The sequence below is a fragment of the Myotis myotis genome, unplaced genomic scaffold (assembly GCF_014108235.1).
Source record: "Myotis myotis isolate mMyoMyo1 unplaced genomic scaffold, mMyoMyo1.p scaffold_m19_p_1, whole genome shotgun sequence".
In the NCBI taxonomy this organism is placed as follows: domain Eukaryota; kingdom Metazoa; phylum Chordata; class Mammalia; order Chiroptera; family Vespertilionidae; genus Myotis; species Myotis myotis.
Window position 1 is genome coordinate 68,901,122 of NW_023416313.1, and position 27,290 is coordinate 68,928,411.

A 27,290-nucleotide genomic window follows, 5' to 3' on the forward strand; every position below is an offset into this window, starting at 1 on the left:
ATCCTTACCATTTTTTCTAAGCTATTTTCTCTTCTCATCATTTCTTAATTTTTTTCATTATTCCCCTCCTCCCACCGCCCTCCCACCCCTCCACCCTCCGCAAAATCATAATACTTGAAACTAGAAATTTTATTTGAGCTCTAGCTAAAATTATTCCATAAAGGAATGATATGAACAATTAGTCAAAGATTGGGTTAAAGATAAAATGAGATTATGCATGTAGTATTTCCAAACCATAAAGCATCATTGTATACATTGTAAGAGAGGGGGTTATTTTTATTTCATATCTTTTACATTTCCTTTTAAACACTTGTTTATTTTCCTTATTTTTCTTCCAATGATCCTCCTTTCTTTCCCTTTATATTGTTCTCATCCTCTTCCTTCCTCCCCCATTCATAGCTTTCATTTTCCTTCTTCCCCTTTCCCTCAATTTTTTTATTTCTCCCTTTCCTTTCTCCCTCCCTTCATGATTGGTGTGCAGTGTGATGAGTCACCCTGAGGTGTTAAATACTCAGTCTAAATTGGTGAGAAGAGTCAGAGGAGTTTGCACTCCTGCATCAGCCAGAGAGAGTAATGGAGCAAACTGAACTCTCCACAGACACAGCTAACAAAGTAAGTCATGGTTTTCTCTTGAAATGTGTATGATCCTATTAGTAGGTAAAACCCAATATCTAATGCTGCATTGAAGTTCTCATGGGATATGTGTGCACCATGCTTTACACAGTGCAAGTATTCCATGTAATTTGTAAGTCAAATTTTAAGAAACAAGATCATAACTGTGATAAAATAAGAACTGCTATTATTTAAAGAAACATCTTACTCTTTCTGTAAAGTAAAGTAATCTTTTATAAAATTAAAATCATCCTCCAAATGCAGTCACTGATTAATTTAGGTGGGGAAATCAATCAATAAATATATAAGCTTAATCTGTATAGAGATTTAAAAATAAAAATGCAATAAAGAAATCATTTACAAGACACAGGAACTAAGTACCAAGGTAAGATAAGATGTTCTATGTTCTATGAGTGAAATTGACTAAACAAACAAAATTAATATTTTTGTCTTGTATCATTTCTTATAATTTTCTTTGCATTATGAATTCTAATCTGTTTTAAATAAATGGTTAATATTAAAAATTATAATGCAGAAATTTAGAATCTAAAACTGAACTGTGCTCCAATGATCAGTTGGCCAATATTAGCATCGTGTATCATTTGGAATGCAGAAAAGATATTTCCTAAGATAAAGTGTATCAATCAGATTTATGTGATAAAACTATTTCTTAAACAAACACTATCTACTGTATCATAGGATGACATGAGATGCATATAGAGAGAAAAACATTCATCTAATATTTCTACAGACAGATAAGTATATAGATATCACTGGTTTCACATTACAACATTGTAAATTATCATTCACACATGTGATTGCTTTCATTGAATGCAATAGATCATCTGCATTTCAAAGTGACATAACCAAAATGATCAGTCAGCATAGAAGTGAATTTAACTATGTTTTTCACCTAATTTTAGTTTCATGGCAGTAAATTTTCATGTTTTTTTAAATAGGTGATTTTATGCAGGGCAGCCATTGCCTGGAGGGCAAATGCTCCCCTGTCCATTGAACTACTTGAAGTTGATCCACCAAAGGCTTGTGAGGTTCGAATTAAGGTAAATATAAATGATACTTTTTGCAGGTATGCATGTGGATATTTGTGTTTACAATAATTTTACAATTTTAGAAGAACAAGTGTCATTTTCTATTTAAAAATAATTAAGGGTCTCTCTGATTTACATGTAGATCTGTATTAACATTTATAATAGTGAGATTATTTCATTTTGTTAAAGTGGCAAATATAATAAATGCTGAAATGTCTTTTAATGTTTTAGATGCACTTTTTTTTAATACTTTAAAAGTCAACACAGGTAATTATTGACCAAAAAACTTCTTGGGTTTTTCACAATTATAAAGTTATTCCAAATGCTGCTATATAATAGGGCAGACATTCTTCTCAGTCATGGCTGAGAAAACAAGGGTACCCTGCCCTGACCCAGCTCCTACTTATAGAAAGCTGTGGAACCCCATCAAGCATATCAACATATGCATAATCAGTGTCCCAGAAGGAGAAAAGGGGGCCTAGAAAATTAAAATATTAATTGCTGAAAACATTTCCAAATATGCTGAAACATTAACCTACATATCTGAGAAGCCCAATGAATTTCAAGTAGGATAAACACAGAGATCTACAATATCATAGACATATCAAGCCAAATTCTGTGTTCAAAGACAAAGACAAAGTTTTAAAAGAAGCCAGAGAAAAATGACACATCATATACAAGAGAACCCCAATAAAATTAATATAAGAAGCAATGAAATCCAGAGGGTGGAGAGATAACATATTCAAAGTGCTTGAAGAAAAAACTGTCAACCAAAAATCCAGCAAAACTATCTTTCAAAAATGAAGGTAATTTTCTCTATATCCTGGCCAACACTTGTTGTTTGTGGAAAACAGTATGGAAGTTCCTCAAAAAATTAAAGATGGAACTGCCTTATGATCCAGCAATTCCACTTGTCCTTTTGGATATTAGCTACAAGTCATGCAACAGGTTGCCAGGATCAGGATAGGAAACATAACATGTTTTAACTTTTTCTATTGAGGATGGGAGGAGGGCATTAAGAGCAATGCAAAAGAGAAGCATATATACCTTGATACCCAGGAGTCCCCTCTATATATTTAAGTATAGGTATCAAAATAGACCATAAATTTTGGGTTGTCTATTTCATCACATCCCATAGAACACATAGCTCTTCCTGGCAAAGAGCTAGAAAATACTTCAATGATAATGTTAAATTCACTGTGATGTTAAAGAGGCCTAAATAAAATTATAAAGACAGAGACAAACTAAGTGTTTTGGTCTGTTTTCTGAACTAGCTATACTGCAAGAGTGCAATCAATAACATATCAAATATATAGTCAAGGTTTTAAAGAATATATTCTGTTGCTAGTTTGGAAAATATTGCATTTTTCTGAAAGATCCAATTTTATGACAAAGCGTTTTATCTCCAATCATTTAATCACCTTTCAGATTCTATCTTCTGGGATCTGTGGTACCGATCTGCACATCCTAGAAGGGAGAAACAAAGTACCTCTTCCTGCAGTTTTGGGCCATGAGGGAGCTGGAATTATAGAGAGTGTTGGAGAAGGTGTAACCTCTGTGAAACCAGGTAATTGGACAAGATATGGTGCCAATCCAGTAAATTCTCCTTTCCTAACTCACTCCCTGACATTTCCCCAAACCACCTGAGAGAGCCAAAGTCATCACACAGTAACAAAAATATTTAAATGCATTCACACACATATATAAAAAATAGTCAGCCTAAGATTCAGAATCTTCAAAATGGGTGTTTATCTGAAAAAACTCAAATAAAAAGAAATTTTCTCCACTCATTTCCATAGAGATTATCTCTAGTCTACCCATCTCAAATTAAACTAAAAGCTGTAAATATATACAAGATATTGGAATATCATCAGATTAAAATTATGTATGGTTAAAATTTTTTTCTAGATACACACACATATCACATATGATAATCCTTTAAATTGTCTGTAGCATCTATAAAAGTTTCATCAAGAATTTGCAATTGCTTCTTCCACATTGGATACAATTCGTGTTCCAAACACTTTGGATAATGCTTTACAATATCACATTTTCCAACCACAAAGATGTCATAGATATTTTATACCTATTTTATGTATGAGAAAATATAAGCTTTGGCCAGCTAATCATCTTATTCAGTTGATTTAGCTACTTAGTGGCAGAGCTAGCATTGAAATACAGGTTGTCTTACCTCAAATTCTGCGCTCTTACTCAATAATATATCTCATAATTAGTAGTAATTCTAGCATTAACACTACAGTATTAATTCATTCTTTCAACAAATATTTATTAAGTACCTACTGAGTGTAACACTCTGCTATGCTCCTGGCAGAGAACACTAATCAAAGTGGACAAGCCTTATACCACAAATTCTTAGACTTAGGTCTCTATTGCCTTTGAGTCTCAATGTTATTAGAGAAAAATCTTCAATTTTTATTTTGTATTTTAAAGGTCTATTTGCAAACTCGGAAGGTTGAACACAGGTTCAAGTTGCCTTTGTTGGGGTTGCTCTGCTGAGCCAGGACACTTTGTGAGATTGGGGTCTGGCCACTGACTGTGGGGTGCAATGCCGCTTCTTGGGGTGTATGAGGAGTGCTGAGCACCCTGGGGAAGTCCAGAGCGGAGCTCTGTGCAGACTGTGGAAGTTGACTGCGTGCTCCCTTTAGATCTGTGTATATATCCAGATGGTTTTCATCCACTTTGAGTAGTTATCCGAAGAAGCCTATGACTTCTTACCTTCGATTTTCTGAAAAACAGCTAGCCATATATAAAGCTCAGAACCCAGATGCAAAAAATTCAGAACTACTATATTTTTCTGTGTATAAGATGCCCCCATGTATAAGATGCCCCCCAGTTTTCCAACCCAAAATTAAGAAATCAATATTTTAAACATAAAACAGAACACATTTTTATTTAGTAATTGCCACAGGTAATGTTTACATACCAGTATTATGATATTATCCTATCTAATAAAAGAGAAACATGGTAATTGGCATACGACCGCTACCCTTCCCATTGGCTAATCAGGGCGATATGCAAATTAACTGCCAACCAAGATGGTGGCCAGCAGCCAGGCAGCTTGAAACTAACATGAGGCTTGCTTGCTTCAGTGACAGAGGACTCCAACGTTCCCTGCCTGCCGCTGCAGGCCTCTGAGCTGCAACTCTAAGCAACTATGTAACAAATACAGAAGCTAAACAAAACCCCAGAAACCAGCTTTAGTCCGCCAGGCTTCAGCCAGCAGGATCGCAACATTGTAAGCAAAGGCCAGAAACCTACCTTCAGCAGCGAAGGCCTAAGAGCTGGAGCCAAGCCTCAAAGCTAAAGCTGGCCCAGAATAAAAAAAGAAAAAAGAAAAAAAGGAGCGGTTGGGAGCTTCAGTCACCCCCGGCCTGAAAACAGCCCTCAGCCCCTCACCCAGACTGGCCAGGCACGCCAGTGGGGACCCCCACCCAGAAGGGTGTGTGACCAGCTGCAAACAGCCATCATCCCCTCACCCAGGCTGGCCAGGCACCCCAGTGGGGACCCCTACCCTGATCCAGGACACCCTTCAGGGCAAACCAGCCAGCCCCCACCCGCGCACCAGGCCTCTACCGTATATAGTAAAAGGGTAATATGCCTCCCAGCACCAGGATCAGTGGAGCCGCGAGGCCTCCCGACACCGGGATCAGCATGACAGGAGGCAGCGCACAAACCCCCTGATCGCCCTGCGGCTCTGTGTGTGACAGGGTGCAGCGCCCCAACCCCCTGATCGGCCCTGCTCTGTGTGTGACGGGGTAGAGCTATAACCTCCCCATCAGTCCTGCCCTGAGTGTGACAGTGGCGGCGCCCCAAACCCCTGATCGGCCCTGCTCTGTGGGTGATAGAGGGCGGTGCCCCAACCCCCTGATGGGCCCTGCTCTGTGCGTGACAGGGGGCAGTGCCCCAACCCCCTGATTGGCCCTGCTCTGTGCATGACAGGGTATAGAGCCCCAACCCCCCTGATGGGCCTTGCTCTGTGAGTGACAGGGGGCAGTGCCCCAACCCCCTGATGGGCCCTGCTCTGTGCATGACAGGGTATAGAGCCCCAACCCCCCTGATTGGCCCTGCTCTGTGAGTGATAGGGGGTGGCGCCGCAACCTCCCCATCGACCCTACCTTGAGTGTGACAGGGGACGGCGCCCCAACCCCCCAACCTGCCCTACCCTGAGCGTGACTGAGGGTGGCATCACAACCTCCTGATCGCCCTACTCTGTGCATAACAGGGGGCGGCGCCCCAACTGCCCAATCGGCCCTGCTCTGAGCCCGACCAGGGGCTGCACCTAGGGATTGGGCCTGCCCTCTGCCACCCGGGAGCAGGCCTAAGCCAGCAGGTCCTTATCTCCTGAGGGGTCCCAGACTGCGAGAGGGCACAGGCCAGGCTGAGGGACACCTCCCACCCCCGAGTGCACAAATTTTTGTGCACCGGGCCTCTAGTACAGTATATCACTTTATTCAGCCTCTGTTGCATCACTGCTCTCTTCTTCATCACTATTAGTTCCAGACATATCAATTTCTTTGAATTCTATTGTATCACTGCTGTCTTTTGAGTCACTGTCTATATATGTGAGATCATCCTCATAAACTGGTGGCATTTTCTGAGATAACTTTGTTTTTGTTCTCATGGCCAACCCTTCTCTCCTCATGAAACTGAAGCAGCATTTTGCCTTTTCTGTAAAATCAACAATGTTCATTTCACTTGCAAACATTCTTGCCTGACATTGAGTAAGCTTGGTTGACACACATAAGACACTCTGGCCCTACTCCACAATCCAAGTCTTTTTTTTTTTTTTTTCTTCTGTTCATCAGATTATTTATTCACTTGATTCTTAGATTCACTTGTTGATAGATGCATATTTGTTGTTCATAATTTGTATCTTTACCTTTTTCTTCCTCTTCCTCTTCTTAAAGGATACCTTGCAGCATTTCATATAATCCTGGTTTGGTGGTGATGAACTCCTTTAGCTTTTCCTTATCTGTGAAGCTCTTTATCTGACCTTCAATTCTGAATGATAGCTTTGCTGGATAAAGTAATCTTGGTTTTAGGTTCTTGGTATTCATCACTTTGAATATCTCTTGCCACTCCCTTCTGGCCTGCAAAGTTTCTGTTGAGAAATCAGCTGACAGTCGTATGGGTATTCCCTTGTAGGTACCTGAGTTTCTTTCTCTTGCTGTTTTTAAGATTCTCTCTTTATCTTTTGCTCTTGGCATTTTAATTATGATGTGTCTTGGTGTGGTCCTCTTTGGATTCCTTTTGTTTGGGGTTCTCTGCGCTTCTTGGACCTGTAAGTCCATTTCTTTCACCAGGTGGGGGAAGTTTTCTATCATTATTTCTTCAAATAGGTTTTCAATATCTTGCTCTCTCTCATCTTCTGGCACCCCTATAATTCTGATGTTGGTACGCTTGAAGCTGTCCCAGAGGCTCCTTACACTATCCTCGCATTTTTGGATTCTTTTTTCATTTTGCTTTTCCGGTTGGGTGTTTTTTGCTTCCTCGCATTTCAAATCATTGACTTGATTCTTGCGGTCCTCTGGTCTGCTGTCGGGAGCCTGTATAATATTCGTTATTTCAGTCCGTGTATGCTTAATTTCTAGTTGGTTCCCCAATATAAGATCGAGGGTCTCATTAGTTTTCTTGTAGATCTCATTAAGTTTATCGGCGGCTTCTAAACAGTTCTTGAGAGACCTTAAAAGTGTGGTTCTGAACTCTATATCTTCCATTGACAATTTTGTCCTGTTTCTTTGTCTCCGCATTTTGTTATGCTTCCTTGGTGCACCCCCTAGTGGTCTTTGTTCACAGTCTTATAGTTAAATCTTGATTGTTGTAGCTAATTCCAGGGAGGGTTTGACCTCCAGGCCAAGTGGCTATGAGAATCAGCTGTGTCTGCAGTGAGAGAACTTCTGTCCTCTAGGGAGGTGCTAATCCAGCCTTTGCCTGAGGCTATCCGGCAAATGGCTCTGTGCAGGGCTTGGGGGGGGGGGGTGCGGGTCGCACAGGATCAACAGGGTGGGCCAGAGAGAGCAGTTATGGCGGCTCTCAGTCCTGTCCCCAGGGGCTCTGCCTCTCTGAGTCCCAGCACCCGCTGCAAACCTCGGAGAGAAAGCTGCTCTCGCTCTGACCGAAGCCAGACAGTCCCGCCTCTCCTGTTTGAGTCTGGGTCCCTAAAGACTCGCCTGTATCTGGAGCTCAGAGTCTGCGACTCCCTCCCGATTGAAAACGCCAACCGCGCCCTCTGCCGCCAGCCCGCTCCGCGCACTCCACACCTCAGAATTTGACTTCAGCACTGCGCCTCCTCTGAGTGTCCGTATGCATTTCTCTTTCCTCCTAGTTGTAGGACTTCCACTCAGCCAGCGTTCCTGTGGTTCTGGGTGATGTCCGTTCTGTTTTTTGGTTTCACTTTTGAAGTAGTTGTTCAAGGCAGCAAACTCCGGCGTTAACCTATGCCGCCATCTTGGTTCTCCCCGCGAGGTTCTTTAGCCAGGTTCTATCCACAATCCAAGTCTTAAGCCTCTGCTCCAAGTTTACCCATTTTGCTGGTTTTCCTCTTAAGGCCTTCTTTTTTTTTTTTTTTTTTTTGGCATCTTAAGTTGTTCTTCCTGTTTTCTCCACTGTCTGATCAGACACTCAGTGGGAGGAGGTCCAAATTGTCTCTCTGCAGCTCTATCTCCATGCTCTTTTGCATAGCTGATTACATTCAGTTTAAATTTTGCAGAGTAAGACAATTGCTTACTGCTATTTATCTTTTTATTTTTTGACATCTTTATGGGCTTGGAATGCTCTAGTCCCTGCTGCATCTGTGCACTCTCCATCTCCAATTACAGCATCAGCTGATGTCAATAACAATAAGGCTCATGATTGGAGAAAGCCTGTTTCACAAAGTATGAGCAGTTATGCACCAGCATAGCTCCCTCCTCGGCTGACTTCCATGTACAAGATGTCCCTGAATTTTCAGTCTAATGATTTTAGAAAAAAAATAGCATCTTATACATGTGCAACAGTGACAGAGTTGAGTAGTTGCTTCAGAGGCTGTAATTTGCAAAGCCTAAAATGTTTACCACCTGACCCTTTACAAAACAAGTTTGCCAACCCATGATCACAGTATAGTGTAGTATGACAAGCATATTAATATGTTGGGATAGGTTTTTTAACTGATTGAAAGGTTCTTGTTTTAGAATCTTTGCCACCATTGTCTTAAAAGGAAAGAGGTCAAATCACAGAAGAAGATAAACAAACTGTTGCCCCAGCGTTTTAGCAAGAAAAATAATCTTATTTCAAATTATGTTGTATGATAAAAGAGTTTCACTTAGTGTGGATGAGATTCTCTTCAATTATTTCCTATGACTTAGTAAGAGAATCTTAAGAGTTTTCCAGTTAGCACATATCACAAAAACCTTTCCATCTTTTACCACTTGCTTATCCTCTTAAGAGTCAGCAAGTTTTCAAAATTCACATTACCTTTTGGAGCAAAATAATTCATCTTTCATCATCAGTTCATAAGAATAGGATAACCCAAAATTTATATGTATCTTAATATTATGCAAACTATTTAGGAATTCTGGATCCAAATCTCCAGAAAAATTTTGAGGATTTCTGTTGTCTGTGGATAAAAAATAAGTAAAAAGTCATTACTTGTTCTATACTGAACTTGACAAAAGTATGTACTGAAGATAAAAATATAACTTAAGAGGAAGATTAAGATTTAAATATTTGAAGTTAGGCATTTTCAAACAATTTTCCCCTGGGGTTATGAATACAGGACAAAGTTGGCTATTAGTTAAACAGATACCATGGGGAGAGTGGTTGGGGAAGAAGAGGTGTGCGAGTGTCTATCGCAGCTTTCCTCAATGGGGTTTCCGGGAGAGGTTAAGTCCTAATTCCCCGTGGCATTTAGAATGGTACTGATTATGTACCATACTTAGGGCAATGGAAAAAATCATCCAAGTCATATACTGTGTTCTATGCTTCAGAGGAGCTCAAGGAGCACATGGGAGTCAGCGTTTGTAATATAGGATAGGTGAGGTTGAGAAATGAGTTATGTAAACATCTTTGCAATTACTTTTTTCTGTGCTCTTTTATCATTCAACTACGTAAACTATTTTATACAGAACACGTTCAAGTCATATCTTCCCAGTTACATTAGGAAGTTCAGTGAAGAGTAAGTTCAAGGATTTACAATTTAATGGGGGGGGGGGGGGGTGTGAAAAGCGCTAGAGCAAAACCATTTTATGATAACATCAAATTTTATTTGGTTTTCTTTGTTTCTAAAAGAATGTCATTGTTGATGCTTTAAATATTAAGATAATCTGAGTCCTCGCCTTGCTTAGTAAATTTCAGTACACATTGAAGACTGGTATGCATATGCCAAATGCCTTGCAGTTTAACAGTATGCCCAAATTTTCTATTATAAAGAATAAGAAATTATGTCACTGGCCACTCATCTAAAGCCTTACTTTTTAGATTTAGGTTGACCTAACAGAGTAATTGCTGTAGGAGCTAAAAGAAGAGTGCTAGGGGGAAAGATGCTGAAGAAATGAAAATGGTGTTTATGCTTTTCTGAGTGTATGCTGTTCAGAGAAAAAGAGATTGCTATACATCTGTTCATTAGAGCACTAGTATTAGGCTTGAAATAATTTGATGGCAGGAGAGGGTTGTGTGATAATTTTACTTCTGATGTTTAAAGGATATTATGTGAAGATTCAGCCTACTGTAATCATGTAAATTTTGCTGTTGCTTTTGGCTAAAATGCCCTTCTTGAAAATGCCATTTTAAAAAAAACAAGGTGTATTTTTTTATAGTTGCTATGAATGTGTGTATTTAAATTTCTGAATTAAAATATAAGTTGATTTAAAGTAAAAAAAAAATTAAAAAGGTCTAATTTGCATTAAAATTGATTTGTTTCCAATCCAAAGTGAAATCATTAACTTAAGTAATAATTATCATTAAAACAAATTGATAACATGCACTATAAATAATTTCCTATCAGTAAATATAATGCTTACTAGAGGCCCGGTGAACAAAATTCATGCACGGGGAGGAGGGAGGTCCCTCAGCCCAGCCTGTACCCTCTTCAATCTAGGATCCCTCTCACAATCCAGGACTGCTGACTCCCAACCGCTCGCCTGCCTGCCTGCCTATTGCCCTCTAACCACTTCCCTGCCAGCCTGATTGACACCTAACCGCTCACCTATTGGCCTGATCTCACCCAACTGCCCTCCTGTGCCAGCCATCTTGTGGCAACATGGGGGAAGCCATCTTGTGATGACGTGGGAGTGGTCATCTTGTGACACAAGGGCACTGGGGTCAATTTGCATATCACCTCTTTATTGTATAGGATTGCATTCCATGCCTCTGCCCAAGATTCTAATCACTTTGTTCTTTTTTCCTTAGGAGATAAAGTCTTAATGTTACCTCTTCCAGAGTGCAGAGAATGCTGTTTCTGTTTGCACCCCAAGGGCAACGTATGTGTGAAGGAAGAGTTAGTTTCAATTGCTCTGACTTCATTTCATCCAATTTGTTTTCATTGGGATAGGTATTGACTGGGAACTAAAACCCTGTATTTTTATGTCACACAGTATTCTTTCTCCAACTGGATTAATGTTAGATGGAACCAGCAGGTTTACCTGCAAAGCACAGAAGATTCATCATCTTTTTGGCACTAGCACCTTCACTGAATATACTGTTGTGCATGAAATTGCAGTGGTAAAAATTGATGATGCTTCTCCAATGAATAAAGTCTGTATCATTAGCTGTGAGGTGCCTACAGGCTTTGGAGCCGTATTTAACACTGCAAAGGTAAGAATGTTCTTTTGTGCTGTTTTCAGTGACTTTACCTACATCCTGGGAGCCATTCAATCAGAGAGCTTCTCTCATTAGAGATAAACCAAAGTGGCTTTTTTCTAATAGAAATTTATCTTCTGGGTTTGTAGGTTACTCCTGGTTCCACCTGTGTTGTCTTTGGACTTGGAGGAATTGGTTCAGCCATAGTCATGGCATGCAAAGCCTCTGGTGCTTGTAGGATCATTGGGGTTGACATCAACGAGAATAAATTTCCCAGGGCAAGAGCATTAGGAGTCACAGATTTTCTCAACCCTCGGAACCTCAAGAAGCCTGTTCAGCAGGTGGTAGTTGAAATGACAGGCTTCGGTGCTGACTTTGCCTTTGAGGCCATCGGACTCATTGATACCATGGTAAGTGGTTTTGGGGCACAGTGAGGGGAAGTTGCTTGCCAAGATGTGGGTACATATTAAATTAACTTTATGAAGACATGAAATTACTATAATTTTTAACTATTTTTGAGCACACCTTATGAGCCTTGCACCAAGATATTTATACACTTTATCCCCTTTAATCTTCATATCATTTTATGAATTAAGTACTAATCCCCAGTTTCAAGATTAAGTTAAAGCAGCTTGCCTAAGATCTCAAGGGGCGGCTGAAGGGGGATACCATATTCTATTCTATTCTATTCTATTCTATTCTATTCTATTCTATTCTATTCTATTCTATTCTATTCTATTCTATTCTATTCTATTCTATTCTATTCTATTCTATTCTATTCTATTCTATTCTATTCTATTCTATTCTATTCTATTCTATTTTTTCTTTTTCTCTCATACAGCACCACTGAAAATATGTTTTAGGATTGTGAGTCAAAAGAGGTATGATTTCAGGGTACTGAGATGCTAATCAGTCTACTGCCGAAATTAGGTTGCGGCTTTGGAGTCATGCCGTCGGAGCTATGGAGTCTGTGTGATTATGGGAGTAGCCCCCAACCGTGAACAACTCTCCTTTGATCCACAGTTGATTAACTCTGGGAGAACCCTGAAAGGCAGCTTTTTGGGAGGTAGGTCTTTGATGCCACATCACCTTTTCCAGAAATCTGGTCACCCTGCATTGTCTTTGGCAAGAAACGAAGGAATGAAAAGGTAGGAAAAATAAACCTCTATGAAAGGAAATAGGAGACATGTTAAAATAGAAAAGCACACTTACGTCTTCCTCACAGGTATTTATTACCTGTGGGAGAAAAAAACAGATTAACATTTTGATATTATTAAGATATAGAATAATCATATTGCAGCATACTCATTGGCACTCAGACATTCTATAATTGGTGGAGAGTCATTGTGTGTCTCTGAGTGGCTCCCCAGCACAGGATTAGACTAGAAGAAAATCTCAGTGTATTGAACCCCAATTCTCACCATACAATCACCCTAATTTTTTATTCAAGAACAAAACAAACAACTCTATTGTGGCATATTTGAATTTCTTTTTCCCAAACAACACCTCCAACAACACCCTGTCTGGGCATGCTTCACACCCACAGATGCTTCCAGACTAGCACTGACCAAGAGAGTTTTCTGCAATGGTAAAAATGTCCTAGAGCTGGACTGTCCAATAAAAGAGGCACAAGCCATATATAACTATTGAACATCTTATGTGTGGAAACCAGAAAACTGACTTTTCATTATATTTAATTTTAATGAGTTTACATTTAAATAGCCACATACGGCTAGTGGCTACTTTATTAGATAGTACAGTTGCGATAGCTTGCTCTCTGACTTTTGCTAGCATGCTCAAATAAGATTAATTTGGCATAAACTTAAAAACAAGGGCGTTGCTGTCAGAATACTCACCAGACCTGTTCCTTAGCAAGTTATTTAAGCTCATTAATTGCCAGTACTATTTTCTGGAACGTAGAGTAAATAATAGTTTTGTTCTTACATAATATAGAGATAATGAAATGAGAAGATGCAGGTAAAGCACTTGGCAAGAGAAACTGACACATAATAGGTACAAAATTAACATTAAATTGTAGCAGTAACAACGATTACTGTAGCTTATGAGGAGGAAGGCACATATATTGCAAAAGATAACTGGAGGCCTTTTTGCTATTCTAAAATATCTGGGTGCTCTTCCTTTTCTTCATTGATTTAGCTTTGCATGAGTTGATTGAACGTAAATAAAACTGGATTCATACCTAGATGTCAAATACTGGAAAAAACTTTGCCATTGACCAACCTCTTATATAAAAGCTTGTTTTCCCAGAAACTCTATATGTCTGAATTTTCCTATTTGAATAAATACTCAATTTAAAAATTGAACTATTTCAAAAGAGATTAGGCTGGTGCTTGGAATGGTGAAGCATAATTGACACTGATCATTTTTTTTTAGGGCTAGTTGTCCTTGGCTTCATTGGAGAAATGTATTTCCATTCCTAACACTCCTCATTATGTATCTGCCATGTCTCCTTCCTTCCTCATTAAATGCAAATACACCAAGGAAAATCACCCTAATGAAACTCTCATTCAGATGGAAAAATCTGTGATGGCTTTGTCCTTTCACTTCCATGCAGACACATTTCTAAGTTTCTCAAAGTCCTACATACCAATTGCCTAATACTCACATATTTTAGTACAAATTTCCCTATTAAGGAACATAAAATATCTGCAGCCAGGGCTCTGATAAAGAGTACCAACTATCTTTTTAAAAAAAGAAAAAAGAAAAGAAAAGAAGAAACTCAACTTTTTTGTGGTGCTTTATTTTTAAACCATCTATATATATAAAAGCCTAAGCAACCATCCGACCGTGCGACCGTCTGACTGATAGCTATGATGTGCAATTACCACCAGGGGGCAGACACTCAATGCAAGAGCTGCCGAGCTTCTCGGGTGATGCACCTGGAACCACAGAAGAGGAAGCCCAATTCCAGGGTGCATCACCTGAGAACTGCCCTCTCGCAATCTGGGACCCCTCAGAGGATGTCAGAGAGCTGGTTTTGGCCTGATCTCCACAGGCCAGGCCAAGGGACCACACTGGTGCATGAATCCGTGCACCTGGCCTCTAGTATCTTATAAAAACATAATGTTGTATAAACAGGACTCTGCTAACAATATAAAAACCTGGGTTCTGGGTTCAGCTTCCCCACTTTCTGGATGTGAATCAGAGTTTTAAAACAGGATTTGATTTCATCAGACATGGTAAGATGACAGACACAGGGACAATTGCCTTGAAAGAAGAGTTTATTGCTCAGAGTTCCCAAGAGAAGGGGTCATGCCATACCATATAGGTCCTTATGGGGAAGCACCGGGGCTAGACAGGAGACAAGAATAGCTAAGGGAAAGCATGGGCCAGAGACTTACTGTGTTTTTCATGAGAAGGAATGGGCAAGATGGGTAGGGAAGCTAAGCAAGTTTCAACAGGTTCTAGGCTATAGGAATGGTCCTCAGTTATCTGGTAACTGGTCCTAGGATGATTTAGGGCAGAGGAACAGTATCCCAAAATGTTGGAGACTGATAAAAAGAGAGAAATCAGGAATATGGACTCAAGGCTGTTTGGTTTGCATATCAAAAGCATGCTAAAGCAGTCTGTTCACTACCTCTAGAAATCAGTAAACCCTGGGAAAGGCAGTCTCTCTCCAAGTCTAGAAGGCCCCAAGATATCAAAGCATCATAAAATATAGAAAATTAAAAAATAATAAATACAATCAGGGAAAAATACTTAACATCTCTAAACCTCAGTCCCCTCAAAGTTATAAAAATGGGGAAAATAATACCAGCATCTTCTACTAAACTATTCTCCAACACACCACTGAAGAAGTAGAAAAATTTATTTTTGAGGTTGAAATGTTAAGGTTTTTTTTTTACATATCTTTATTGATTTCAGAGAGGAATGAAGAGGGAGAGAGAGATACAAACATCAATGATGAGAGACAATCATTGATTGGCTGCCTCCTGAACATGCCTCCTATACCAGGCACCGAGCCTACAACCCTGGCATGTGCCCTTTACCAGAATCAAACACGGGACCCTTCAGTCTGCAGGCCAATGTTCTATCCACTGAGCCAAACCAGCTAGGGCTGAAATGTTAAGTTTTGAAGGAGATATATCTGGAGCCACAGGTAGAGGGAGAATATGGTAACTAAAACCAAATCAGCTGGAAGGTAAGCTGTTTTAAGAAGAAATCCTTAATGCCCTGAAGGCAAAGGAACACTGTGGTTTGATGGTCTGTGACCATGACAGTGTCAGGTCACTCCAACAGTTCATCCCAGCCCTGACACTGTTCACCTACAATGCTGGGGTGTCATGGTACTCCTAAGTGATAGCAGAATTTTGCAATGGGATAAATTACCTTACTTCTGAAGATTAGGAAGAGGGTCAAGAATGAAATGGATTACTGCCTCCCATGAATGCTTTTGCCAATTTTACACATAATAAATTCATTTGATTCTTTAATTAGTTTAGTATTTTTTAGGTTTCTTTATTGTTGTCCTTCTTTTCTACAGAGTACAAAAGCAGAGATTGCATTCCTAAACTTGTAACTGACTACCTGCAAAAAAAAATCAACATAGATCCACTTATAACTCATACATTCCATTTTGAAAGAATAAACAATGCATTTGAAGTGCTCCAGGATGAAAATGAAAATTGGTGAGTCTGTGCGCGCGCGCGCACGTGTGTGTGTGTGTGTGTGTGTGTGTGTGTGTGTGTGTGTGTGTTGTGTGTCTGTGTAAGATGTATCTGTATGAGATATCTTATACATGTAACACATCCAAAATTTTATGAAAAATGAGGTCTCGGATCAAGTATAAAAGAGGGAGGGCATGGAAAATGGTTTAGAAAATGGCAATGAAATAGTGTTAAGTCAGTGTGAAGAGCGCTAAACATTTTACTCAGTCACTGTGTGATCTAAACAGCTACCTTTGCCCATGATATTGTCCTTATCTAAAAATGGGGATAATGATACCTCTTCTTGTTATTGGACGGGCTCTGCACCTGGGTGGGTCTGCCTAGGGCCACCTGAAGTGTGTGGGTTCTTGACTTCGTGCAGGAAACATTTCACAAGTCGAGTCCAGGTGGCTTTTGAGAGTATGTTTAATAAATCTGGGACAATGATATGAAAGAAGGGTTTGATGTAGAAGAAGTAACAGGAGACAGCTGAGTGACAGAAGTGAGCTCACTGGGAAGTCAGAGACAAAGGGGGCCCTGGAGACAGATTCAGAGAGTAAGCCTGGGACAAACTGCCACTGCTCACTGCTCCCTTGGCTACAAGACTCATAGGGTCCTTTGGAGATTAGGAGATGCATGCCTGTGAAGGAAGAAGTTGGGGAAGGCAAAAATGTGAGTAGGCATGCTCCCAGGAGGGAGAGCACACCCTAGATCCCTTGTCTTGAGGCTTTTTAAAAAATCTTTCCTTGGCTGGCTGGAATCTTAGGGGAGGTCTCAACAGAGGGTCTTAACAGAATATTCATTAGCTTTTTAGGTGTGTCCTTCAATATGTTCATTCATTAAAATGTGTGTATAAAGGGGCCAGGATTATTTTCTGGTTTGGTTTTATTTTTAAAGAATATTATTGAAGAGGGACTGGGCTGAAGCAGGTCTGTCCCAGGACAGTCTGTACTACATAAACCATTTGCCCCAAAGTGTCCTTGGTTAGGGAAGATAAAACCTTGTGATTTATTAGCTGGCTGTAAACTGCTCAAGTGGTTTGGCCTTGTGTAATTATTTTGTCTCAGTTTCCCTTTATTCCACTTGTCAAGGAATTCCCCTAGCTTCTTACTATCCTGCCTCATTCCCCTCTTAGATACTTCTATCCCTGAAATCTTTTCGGATTGATGAGGGAGGACAGTCCATTTTCAGTAACTGCTTCCTGCTGACAAGGGTCATAGTCCCTGTGTATGTAAGGTGAGAATGTCTCTCCCTGCCTGACCTAGGGGGGGCAAGGGAATGGAATCTGGGACCAGAAGAGAGAGGTCATTAGCTAATCCTTCTAAAGTAGGGATAAGCTGGAGTTCCTGAAGTGTCATCATCCTAGAGGTGACAAATTTGACAAGAAGGTTAGTGGAGTGGGGGACAATTCTTTGAAAGCCCAGTCACCACCATATCTGTATCAGGTTTTTGGGTTTTTGAAGAGGAGCTTGAAGTTCTCAATGGGTTCAAAAGAGTAGGTCTCAGGTTATGGTTCCTGTGGGGATTCACAAGAAACAGGTTTAATTTGAGATAAGTGAACCCAACTGGCTATCCCTGTGAGCTTTATTGCAGTTGGGTTGCTTAGTAGAACCTGATATGGACCTTAGCACCTGGATTAGCATTAAGTACAATGCCTGAAATATGTGAGTTGCTCAGTAAAAATTTGTGTTTAAATGAGTGAATTAATGAGTCAAGGTCCCTAACACAAATGCATTTAGAACTGCATGTATCTAGGGTACCTGCCAATATACAATGTAAATGTACATTATTCTTCGTGATAGAGCCCTGTTTCACAGCTATTAAAAGTGAGGGTATAACACCATAGGAGATAAGGAACAAAACTAAGAAGCTAATGTTTAAAGTGATGGCCCTCACGTAGCCATTCACAACTGAAAAGTAGAGAGAGGGTGCTATGGTAATTCTTCTGTCCCCACCAGACAAGCTCATGGCCAGCTGAAGGGTGATTAAAAGTCACAGAATGAAATGCACGCTATAACTGTGGATTCTCATGAGATGAATTCTCAAGGGTACATAGTTCTCTCTTGCCTTATCATCTTTGCCTCTTATTACTAAAAATCAAATACCATGTTTAGTGACTACATACTAGACTTGATTCAGAAACATTTTCTGGTGCCTTGAGGGGAGATTAATATAGAGATAACAAATGGGGGTTGGTAGATAAGTTTGTCTCTTAAAATGCTCATGCTACAATTATTTTGTGCTGCCCACATTTATGCAGGCAAGTCAGTCATTTCAATGTTTGAATTTCTGTGTTTCAGTATCCGCTGTGTCCTCTTGTTTTGAGATTCCCAGATGATAAAATGGAGCGTGAATTTCCTCAGCAATGCTATTTGCTTCCTTTTTCACTACCTTGATGACTCCATTCCAATATATATAACCCAAAATTGGAAAGAGAGCACTTCTGGAATTTTAAGAAATAAAACTGTTATAATAAACTATTTTGAAACTGGTGTTTGCATTTCAGCCTAAAGCTTAAAGAGAAAAAACAGGGGTATCTTAGTGATGGAATGCATCTTCTGCCCATCCTAACGATTTCACTTTAAATGTATTATGTGATGGATATGCTTCATTAGACAGCTTGCATATTTTGAAAACTGATTTAAAGCATGAACCCTTCTCCACCACTCTATGTGTTGCTGAGTTGGCCTGTTATGAAAAGCACATCTACCAATAGTCTGCCTTCTTGGGCAAATAGTGGGAAGAGGGGTGACTAATTCTTTGAATCTGAGCTTGATGTACGTTGGGCATTGTTTTTCTAGTTGGAGATGAGGGGGCTGTTAACAGTGGTTCAAAAATGGTAAAACTCCTTGACACTCAGTCTTACCTGCCTTTCTCAAACAAAAATGATATACGAACAAATAAAACAGAAACAGACTCCTAAGTGCAGAGAACAAACTGAGGGTTGCCAGACAGGAGCAGAGTAGGAGGACTGGTGAAAAGGGGGAAGGAATTAAGTACAAATTGGTAGGTACAAAATAGTCATAGGAATCTTTTCTATTTCTTCTCAATATGTTGTTCTCATGTGGAGGGCCTACAGTTTGGGGGTGCAACTAAGCCTTTTCCATTCCCTTTCTCTGCTCCATTTCCCCAGCCCATGACTGAATAGAGAAATCTGGTCATTGATTAGCAACATGATTTGGTCCCAAACTGGCTGCAGTTTGGGTGTGCCAATTCCATCAACCAAAACCATGGAATAAAGAAACAGTGGTTGGCAGGATTCGGGTAAAAAATCACCATTCAATATCTTTAACAATAGTATAGTTACAAGGATAATGAAGAGGTGGTTGTTTGGCTCTGCCTTTGGCTAGAGACTAGATTATATGAAAAGCACCCTAGGGAACCCCTAGAAATGTAAATAATATGCAACAAACATCCTTTTAAGCATATGTCTGAGCTAACAAGAAAGTAGGGAAAACTCCAGGGGAGCAGGAAAACCAAATGAGAAATGAGCAGCAAAGTTACATCTGACCTGATGATTTTTGCTGACCCAATAAACTGTGGGTTGGGTATTAAAGGCAAAGCAAGAAATATGCAGCTTGGACCTGGTACAAGGTGGGGAGCTGGAATGAAGACTCATGCATACCCCACATCTTCCAAGAGCTGCAACCTCAAGTAAATCAGAGGGACTAGTAAATGTTCCACCCACCAGAAAAAAAAGACTATAATGTCTTTTCACAGCCTTGGAGAGGGAAAAAATTCTTACCGTGTTTTGTGAAAACAGATGTGCTCGCAGATGAATTAAATTTGAATTTATTTTGACTGCCAGGAAATTTTACTGTGATAGTTCTAAGTACATCACATTCTAGGTTTCTGGAATAAACATATTTTTTTCAGTTTGTGAATCAGAAGCTCAATCAATTTAAAATAAGCCAGAAAAGGACAATTTTTTTAATGGAGTAGAAAAAGCAGAATAAAGAAAAAAAACCTCACTATGATAAAAATAATTCTAAAAATATTAGCAATCAAAATACTGTAGACAGATTAAACTCACTAGTACAAAAAAAAAGAACTGCAAAAAAATATTAAACTTTAGTCAGAAGATTTATTGTTAGTAGTAACATCCTATATAATAAAACCCTAATATGCAAATCAACCTAATGGCAGAACTACTGGTCTCTATGATGTGCACTGACCACCAGGGGGCAGATGCTCAATGCAGGAGCTGCCCCCTGGTGGTCAGTGCGCTCCCACAGGGGGAGCGCTGCTCAGCCAGAAGCCGGGCTCATGGCTGGCAAGCTCAGTGGCCGTGGCGGGAGCCTCTCCTGCCTCTGCAGCAGTGCTAAGGACTCCTTGGGGGATGTTCTCCTGCTGGCTTAGGGGAGCGGGCCTAAGCTGGCAGGCAGACATCCCCCAAGGGATCCTGGACTGCGAGAGGGCGCAGGCCAGGCTGAGGGACTCCACACCCCCCCCCCCGCAGTGCACGAATGTCATGCACCAGGCCTCTAGTAGTTAAAATATTAGAAGATACTATTAAGTAAATGTATTACATTTATTATGAAACAGGAGTTCTACCATGAATGAGATACAAGTACAAAGGGAGCCTGATTGCTGGAACAGGAATGATTGAAGACAAGCAAAACCATATCAAAGAAACACAGCAGCCAGCAGGATGTGGTTCCCACTGGCCAAATTTAGGACAATTCAGGCATCCAAAGTAATAAGAGTAATGTCTTTCACTGATTACAACACGTTGAATTTTTTTAATGATTTTATAGAGGACTTCTACTTCTGGGAAGATGGAGTAGACATATTCCCTAATCCTTCCACTAAATATAATAAAGCCCCTGGACATTTTACATAGAACAAACACAAAAAAATTCTTAAAGGTGTAGAGAAGGCAGAAAGACTAGAGACTTGGAGACCAAGGAAGGGTACTGGTGTGTGTTCCCTGGGTCTTCTTTAAGCCTCATATATCCCGGAGTTGGAGTGAAGAGACCAGAAACCTTGAAATAGCAAAATGCACAGACAAAAAGAAGGCCCAGCAAAAAGCCTGTTCTCTAGACAAAGAACTGAGAAAGGGCAGCCTAGCTAGGCAGAAAGCTTTTAGATAATAACTGCTCTACTCCCTCCAAACATCAAAGGTAAAAACAACAACAACAACAACAACAACAACAACAACAACATGACCCCTCCTGTACCCATGGAGCAAAGACTAAGTAAGGTGCTTATACTTTCACCCTCCCCAGACGGTAAAAAGGCACCAAACCCTACCCACTACCCACTCACTAGGATGAGATCAGAAAAGACAAAGAGATAGTCTGGGAATTTCAACCACATCCAGGAGTAACAGGCAACCACCTCAAAGTGTCCGCAGGGAGCCTGGACTTTTATGCACACGCAGCAATAAAGAGGTGATCCCTCCCACTCCTTCCAGAGATGGTGTTAGAGAAGGCTGGTGGTGTCCTTGAGGCCATATGGTAACGAGACACTTTCCAACCAAGGAGGTGTCAGAGGAGGCCTGGGGGAGAGCTGGAATGCTCATCTCCACCCAGAGGTAAGACGGAGCAGTCTCCTCTTGGGGAGTTAATGAAGGCTGAGTGGGAGCCTGATTCATAGCCCCACCTGAGTGTAAAAGACTGACCTGACAATGATGAGGCGGCCTCCCCTTGCTCTGCCAGAGCCAGCTGGCTTGTCAGAGAGGTCTGCGGAAAGAGAGTCAGCTAAGTCGGGGCTTCTCAGACTCAAAACAAATACCAAATTTGGACTTCAAAACTATCCCTTCAAAGAAGTCCATATTGAATTAGCTCAGTCTATGGAGCAATTTAGGCCCTAGGGCATTGGGGAAAGAATAAAGCAGTCGTCTAGCAACTCCTAGAGCTCATGGTTATGAGCTTGGTCAGGAAAACAGCCAGATGGAGCCATACCAAAACCACTGTCATCCCAGGGTAATGAGGAGTTCTCCATGGCTGTGCCCTCTGAGGAGCAACATCAGAGACTTCACACAGGGGAGGGGAATTAGACTCTCGCTGTGGTCGGCAAACTGCGGCTCGCGAGCCACATGCGGCTCTTTGGCCCCTTGAGTGTGGCTCTTCCTAAGCCTTAGGAGTACCCTAATTAAGTTAATAACAATGTACCTACCTATACAGTTTAAGTTTAAAAAATTTGGCTCTCAAAAGAAATTTCAATCATTGTACTGTTGATATTTGGCTCTGTTGACTAATGAGTTTGCCGACCACTGTAGAGTATTCTAGCTAGTTACTAAAAATTAAACAAAGGCAACCCAGGTGTGGGATTTTTAATTCTCTATACTATATAAAAAGTAAAAAGGAGCCCAGCTGGTGTGCGTCAGTGGTTGACCTCTGAACCAAGAGGTCACAGTTCACTTCCCTGTCAGGCACATGCCCAAGTTGTGGGCTCGATTCCCAATTGGGGGCATGTAGGAGGCAGCCAATCAATGCTTCTCTCTCATCATTAATGTTTCTATCTCTCTCTCACTCTCCCTTCTTCTCTGAAATCAATAAAAAAATATATTTTTAAAAGTAAAAAGGAATAGATGAAATCAATTTTAATATTGTTTTATCAAACCAGACATATACAAAATGTTATCAATTCAACACATCATTTAAAAATTTTAAGTATTGATTATTTTAATTACACTTACAGCACATCTTAATGTGGACTAGCTGTAGTCACGTCTTCAATAGCCACACGTGGCTAGTGGCTACCACATGGACAGTACACTTCTATAGTTTCTGTATTCTCAACATGCATTTTTTGAAATTACAATTAAAATGCATTCTTATATTCTTTTCATAACTAAAAAATTAATAAAAAGAATGTAAATTGAAAAGCAAAATAGTGTATGCTGTTCAATCTGAAAATCAATTTTTTTCAAAACTGTCTTATATTCACTGAGAAAAGTTTAGGAAGGCCAGAGGTGCCTGGATAGTGAAAATGAGCACTATTACCCCTTTTTCTGAAAGGCCAATGGACTGCCTTGTCTTGTGTGACCTTTCCCCTCAGGGAAGTGTTAACGTAGCAACAGTGATGAGCAGAGGATCCCTGCTCTGCATAAAGGCTCCCGCCCAAATGACAGGCTGCTAAAAGCCAGACTCCACCAAAGTCTTTTTTTAATGAGATATTATTGACATACTAGTGGCCCGGTGCACGAAATTCGTGCACGGGGGAGGGTTCCTCAGCCTGGCCTGCACCCTTTCCAATTTGGGACCCCTCGAAGGATGTTCTACTGCCAGTTTACAGAGATCGGGCCTAAACCGGCAGTCGGACATCCCTTTCGCAATCCAGGACTGCTGGCTCCTAACCACTCACCTGCCTGCCTGCCTGCCTGCCTGATTGCCTGTAACCACTCTGCCTGCCGGTCTGCTTGCTCCCAACTGGCCCCCCTGCTGCTGGCCTGCTTGCCCCCAAATGCCCCCCCGCCAGCCTGATCACCCCAAACTGCACTGCCTGCTGGCCTGCTTGCCCTTACTTTCCCTCCCCACTGGCCTGCCCATCCCCAACTGTCCCCCTGCTGGCTGCTCACTCCAAACTGCCCCCCCCCCCCCCGCTGTCCTGATCACCTCCAACTGACCCCCACTGATGGCCTTCTTGTCCCCAACTGGGCCCCCTGCTGGTCTGCTTACCCCCAACGGCCCCACCCCCCACAAGCCTGATCACCCACAACTTCCCTCCCCTCTTGGCCTCTAACTGCCTCTACCTTGGCCCTGCCACCATGGCTTTGTCCAGAAGAACATCTGGAAGGTCTCCCAGTCTAATTAGCATATTACCCTTTTATTAGTATAGATGAATTATTTCATAGAATGGGCATTTTATTACAGATGGTTTCCCATGGCATTTTTTCTAAAGAAGTAAAAATTACTTTAAAAAGTGTTTCAGGAAGACTTTGAGAAATTTACAGTATCTGCTTTTCTTCCAAGAAAGTTGTCACTTTTATGCCAGAGTGAGAATTATTTGTATGCTTTGTATGTCAGCATTGGGCCACTGTGACTGGGGGGCACTTAGCTTGACTTGAGAGTAATTATCTTGCTCACTGGCTGGGAGGGAGGGTGTGTGGCAGAGGAGATAAATACTCAGTTCTGGATTATTCATAGATTGCTGACTTTCTGGATTGATTGTACAAGCCCCTCCTTTTATTTTATTTTATTTTATTTTATTTTATTTATTTATTTATTTATTTTGAAAATCAACAGAATTTCTGGTTTTATTTCTTTCGAGGATGACAGCAGGGAATTGTGGAAACAGGTGTGACTAGCACACTGCCGGGGGAAGGGAGAAGAGGCCCGGGGGCCTGGGGATGCAGGGAGGGGGTGTGCCAGCGAGGGCCGAGGCTCCCTGTGGGACTGGGCCATCTTCTTGGGTTTTACCTCCTCAGGAAGGCACAGGCTTCCAGAAGTGGGGAAGTGGAGCATTGTCTCAGATTCCCAATGGCCGTGACGTACTCCGCTCCCAAATATTTCTCATACGTCGTTTTGCCTTGGAGGTTGGCCAGACACTTGGTGTTGTCATTGAAAAGAAGGTTTTTGGTTTCCGACTGGAACAAGCAAAACGTGCCTGGGCAGTCACGTCCATTTCTTCCAAACTTAGCCTGCTGGTCAAGCAGCACCTGCCCCAGGTGCTCCACCTTCTCTCTCCGAGATACCACAGCATGATTTGGGGCCTTGGCCAGGTAGCAGCTCTCAGCCTCAGTCACAGGCTTCCGGGTGCCAATGAGGCACAAGAGCTCGAAGTCCTCCAGCCTCAAATCCTTAGCCCAGTCCTCAGTGCCCTTTCCATTCGTGTTCTCCAAGACAGTGGCATCTTTCACAAACGCAACGCCTCCCGCATTCTCCGCCAGGCACCGGAAAGCCCCAGTGTAGCCGTAGGATCTCTCATTGCTATTGGGGGCACACTTGTTCTGGCGTGCTTTGTTGCCAATACACAGCGCGCAGAGGTTGGAGTTCGGGTCGGACCCGGGAGCACAGCTCTGACTGAAGAATTCATCAAATTTGCAGGAGCCTGTCTGGTTGAAGAGCAGACCCATGGGGATGTTCCAGCCTGCAGTCCTGCCCACGGCGGTGTGGCAGGACTTCTTGCCTTTCAGAGAATTCCAGGTGAAGCCAGCATTTGATTTCTTGACAACCGCCACGGCTCGATACCCTTCCACTGGTCTATTCACACAATCCGAGTTACCGCTCTCTTCGGATTTTTGGCTCTCTGCCAGCACAGGCACCAAACCGCATTTGCCCGCGATGTAGATGAATCCTCCATCCAAGCTCATGGCGTCAGCTTCTCCTTTCAGGACCAGGGCGATGCAGTCCTCGGTGGTGGCGGCGGTGGCACAGGCCACTGTCCCATTGCTTTGGCTGCTCCACTGCTGGCACTTGCGCTGCTCCTCGGGGCCCACCGCACACCACACGACCTGTGCGCGCCGCGCCTCCACCTCCGCGGACGTTTCCTTCAGGCCCTTGAAGACAGTGACGTAGTTGGAACCGAGGAACAGCCCAGCGTCTATCTTCGAGGGGATCCTCAAAAACCGGAGCGCATTATCTTTGAACAGCAGGTCCTTCTGTCCACGCGGGGAGCTGAAGAGCTGGAATGCCCATGATTTGCCTTTTCGAAACTTCTCCTGTGCCTTGTTGAGAAGCCTCCAGATCAAGTCCTCCTTGCCATCTCCACTTCGGGCCACAACAACATGAGAAGGAACCTGGGGCAGGTAGCACTCCTTGAAGTCATCCACTGACTTCCGAGTATTGTCTAGGCAGAGCAGCTCATACTGGTCTCTCTCAGCCTCGTCTGGCAGGTTCTCTAAGGGTCCCTGTTCGGGTGCCATATGCTGGAGTCCGACCCCAGCAGGTCCAGGGGTCCCCAAAGGTGTGGACGGAGTGGGCGAAGAAGGAATGACACGGAGACAGCGTTCAGTTGATCAGCAGCCTAGCCAGGATCTCTAGCCAAGTTCTGGTCAGGATCTCCAGCAAAGTTCTGGTTAGGATCTCCAGCCATGTTCTGTGTCCATGTTCTCTTGCTAGGTTCTCCAGCCAGGTTCTGTAGCCATGTTCCCTCGCTAGGTTCTCAAGCCAGGTTCAGTCACCAGGTTCTAGTCAGGTTCTCTTGCCATGTTCTATCCAGGTTCTGTAGCCAGGTTCTGTCTCTAGGTTCTTCAGCCAGGTTCTCTCGCTAGGTTCTGTCACTAGGTTCTATGACCAGTTTCTGTCCAGGATCTTTTGCCATGTTCTCTCCAGCGAAGTTCTTCTGTCTCTAGGTTCTGTGTAGGTTCTGTGTCTAGGTTCTGTCGCCCCTCCTTTTATTGATGTCCACCTTCTATTGACAGACATCTACCCTGGTAGAGAAATGAGATGAAACTTTCTTTTCATTGTAAAAAGCATTTGAATTCCTAAGGTGTGATAAGGCCTCCCAGCCATCCACAGTCAAGGTACACATTTTCATGGAGGATGTTCCCACTCTTGAATAAATTAAAACAATTTTTTTTTAATTTCATGGAGGATGTTCCCACTCTTGAATAAATTAAAACAATTTTTTTTTTAATTTAAACTTTCTTCTATAACTGTTTTTCTTGTTACTTAAAAACTAGTTTTTTTGAAACTACTTCCAAAGCTTTTCAAGCTATATATGTCCTTGGAATGAATTTATAAATTAGAATTGAGCCCAGCCAGTGTGACTCAGTGGTTTAGCATCGACCTATGAACCAGGAAGTCACAGTTTGATTCCAAGTCAGGCCACATGCCCGGATTGTGGGCTTGATCCCCAGTACGGGGCGTGTAGGAGGTAGCCGATCAATGATTCTCTCCCATCATTGATGTTTCTTTCTTTCTTTCTTTCTTTTTTTTTTTCTAAAATATATTTTATTGTTTTTTTACAGAGAGGAAGGGAGAGGGATAGAGAGTTAGAAACATCGATGAGAGAGAAACATCAATCAGCTGTCTCCTACACGCCTCCTACTGGGGATGTGCCCGCAACCAAAGTACATGCCCTTGACCGGAATCAAACCTGGGACCCTTCAGTCCACAGGCCGACGCTCCATCCACTGAGCCAAACTGGCCAGGGCTCATCATTGATGTTTCTATCTCTCTCCCTCTCCCTTCCTCTCTGAATCAGTAAGAATATATTTGAGAGAGAGAGAGAGAGAGAGGGAGGAGTGTATATGTTTGTAAATAACAAAACATGTATT

General features: G+C 41.8%; 2 protein-coding genes across 5 annotated transcripts; one reads left to right on the forward strand and one right to left on the reverse strand.

Moving 5' to 3' along the window:
• The first annotated feature begins 505 nt into the window (after window positions 1–505).
• Window positions 506–18,615, forward strand: LOC118655790 (alcohol dehydrogenase 1-like). 4 transcript variants are annotated; one of them, XR_004967416.1, is made up of 9 exons: window positions 506–612; window positions 1,572–1,673; window positions 3,090–3,228; window positions 11,067–11,154; window positions 11,252–11,471; window positions 11,606–11,866; window positions 12,387–12,604; window positions 15,961–16,105; window positions 18,424–18,615. XR_004967416.1 is itself a non-coding variant. In XM_036308188.1 (9 exons), the coding sequence occupies exons 1-9, from the start codon at window positions 574–576 to the stop codon at window positions 18,446–18,448; spliced, it is 1,155 nt and encodes a 384-aa protein (XP_036164081.1). In that variant the 5' UTR covers window positions 506–573; the 3' UTR covers window positions 18,449–18,615. The 4 variants fall into 4 exon arrangements, 2 of the variants coding, with proteins under 2 accessions (XP_036164081.1, XP_036164215.1); XM_036308188.1 differs by having other exon boundaries at window positions 12,387–12,522; XM_036308322.1 differs by having other exon boundaries at window positions 12,480–12,522.
• A 5,806-nt stretch (window positions 18,616–24,421) lies between these two features.
• LOC118662146 (lactotransferrin-like) lies at window positions 24,422–25,934 on the reverse strand. Its single transcript, XM_036320973.1, has one exon. It carries the CDS (start codon window positions 25,932–25,934, stop codon window positions 24,486–24,488), a length of 1,449 nt encoding a protein of 482 aa, XP_036176866.1. The 3' UTR covers window positions 24,422–24,485.
• Between the last annotated feature and the right edge of the window lie 1,356 nt (window positions 25,935–27,290).

Coding starts and splice junctions, on each gene's coding strand:
- LOC118655790 (XM_036308188.1), top strand. CDS start 574: ATGGAGCAAACTGAACTCTCCACAGACACAGCTAACAAA. Junction 3,229..11,066: donor TGTAACCTCTGTGAAACCAG/GTAATTGGACAA, acceptor TTTTTTCCTTAG/GAGATAAAGTCTTAATGTTA. Junction 12,523..15,960: donor GAAAGGCAGCTTTTTGGGAG/GTAGGTCTTTGA, acceptor TCTTTTCTACAG/AGTACAAAAGCAGAGATTGC.
- LOC118662146 (XM_036320973.1), bottom strand. CDS start 25,934: ATGGCACCCGAACAGGGACCCTTAGAGAACCTGCCAGACGAGGCTGAG.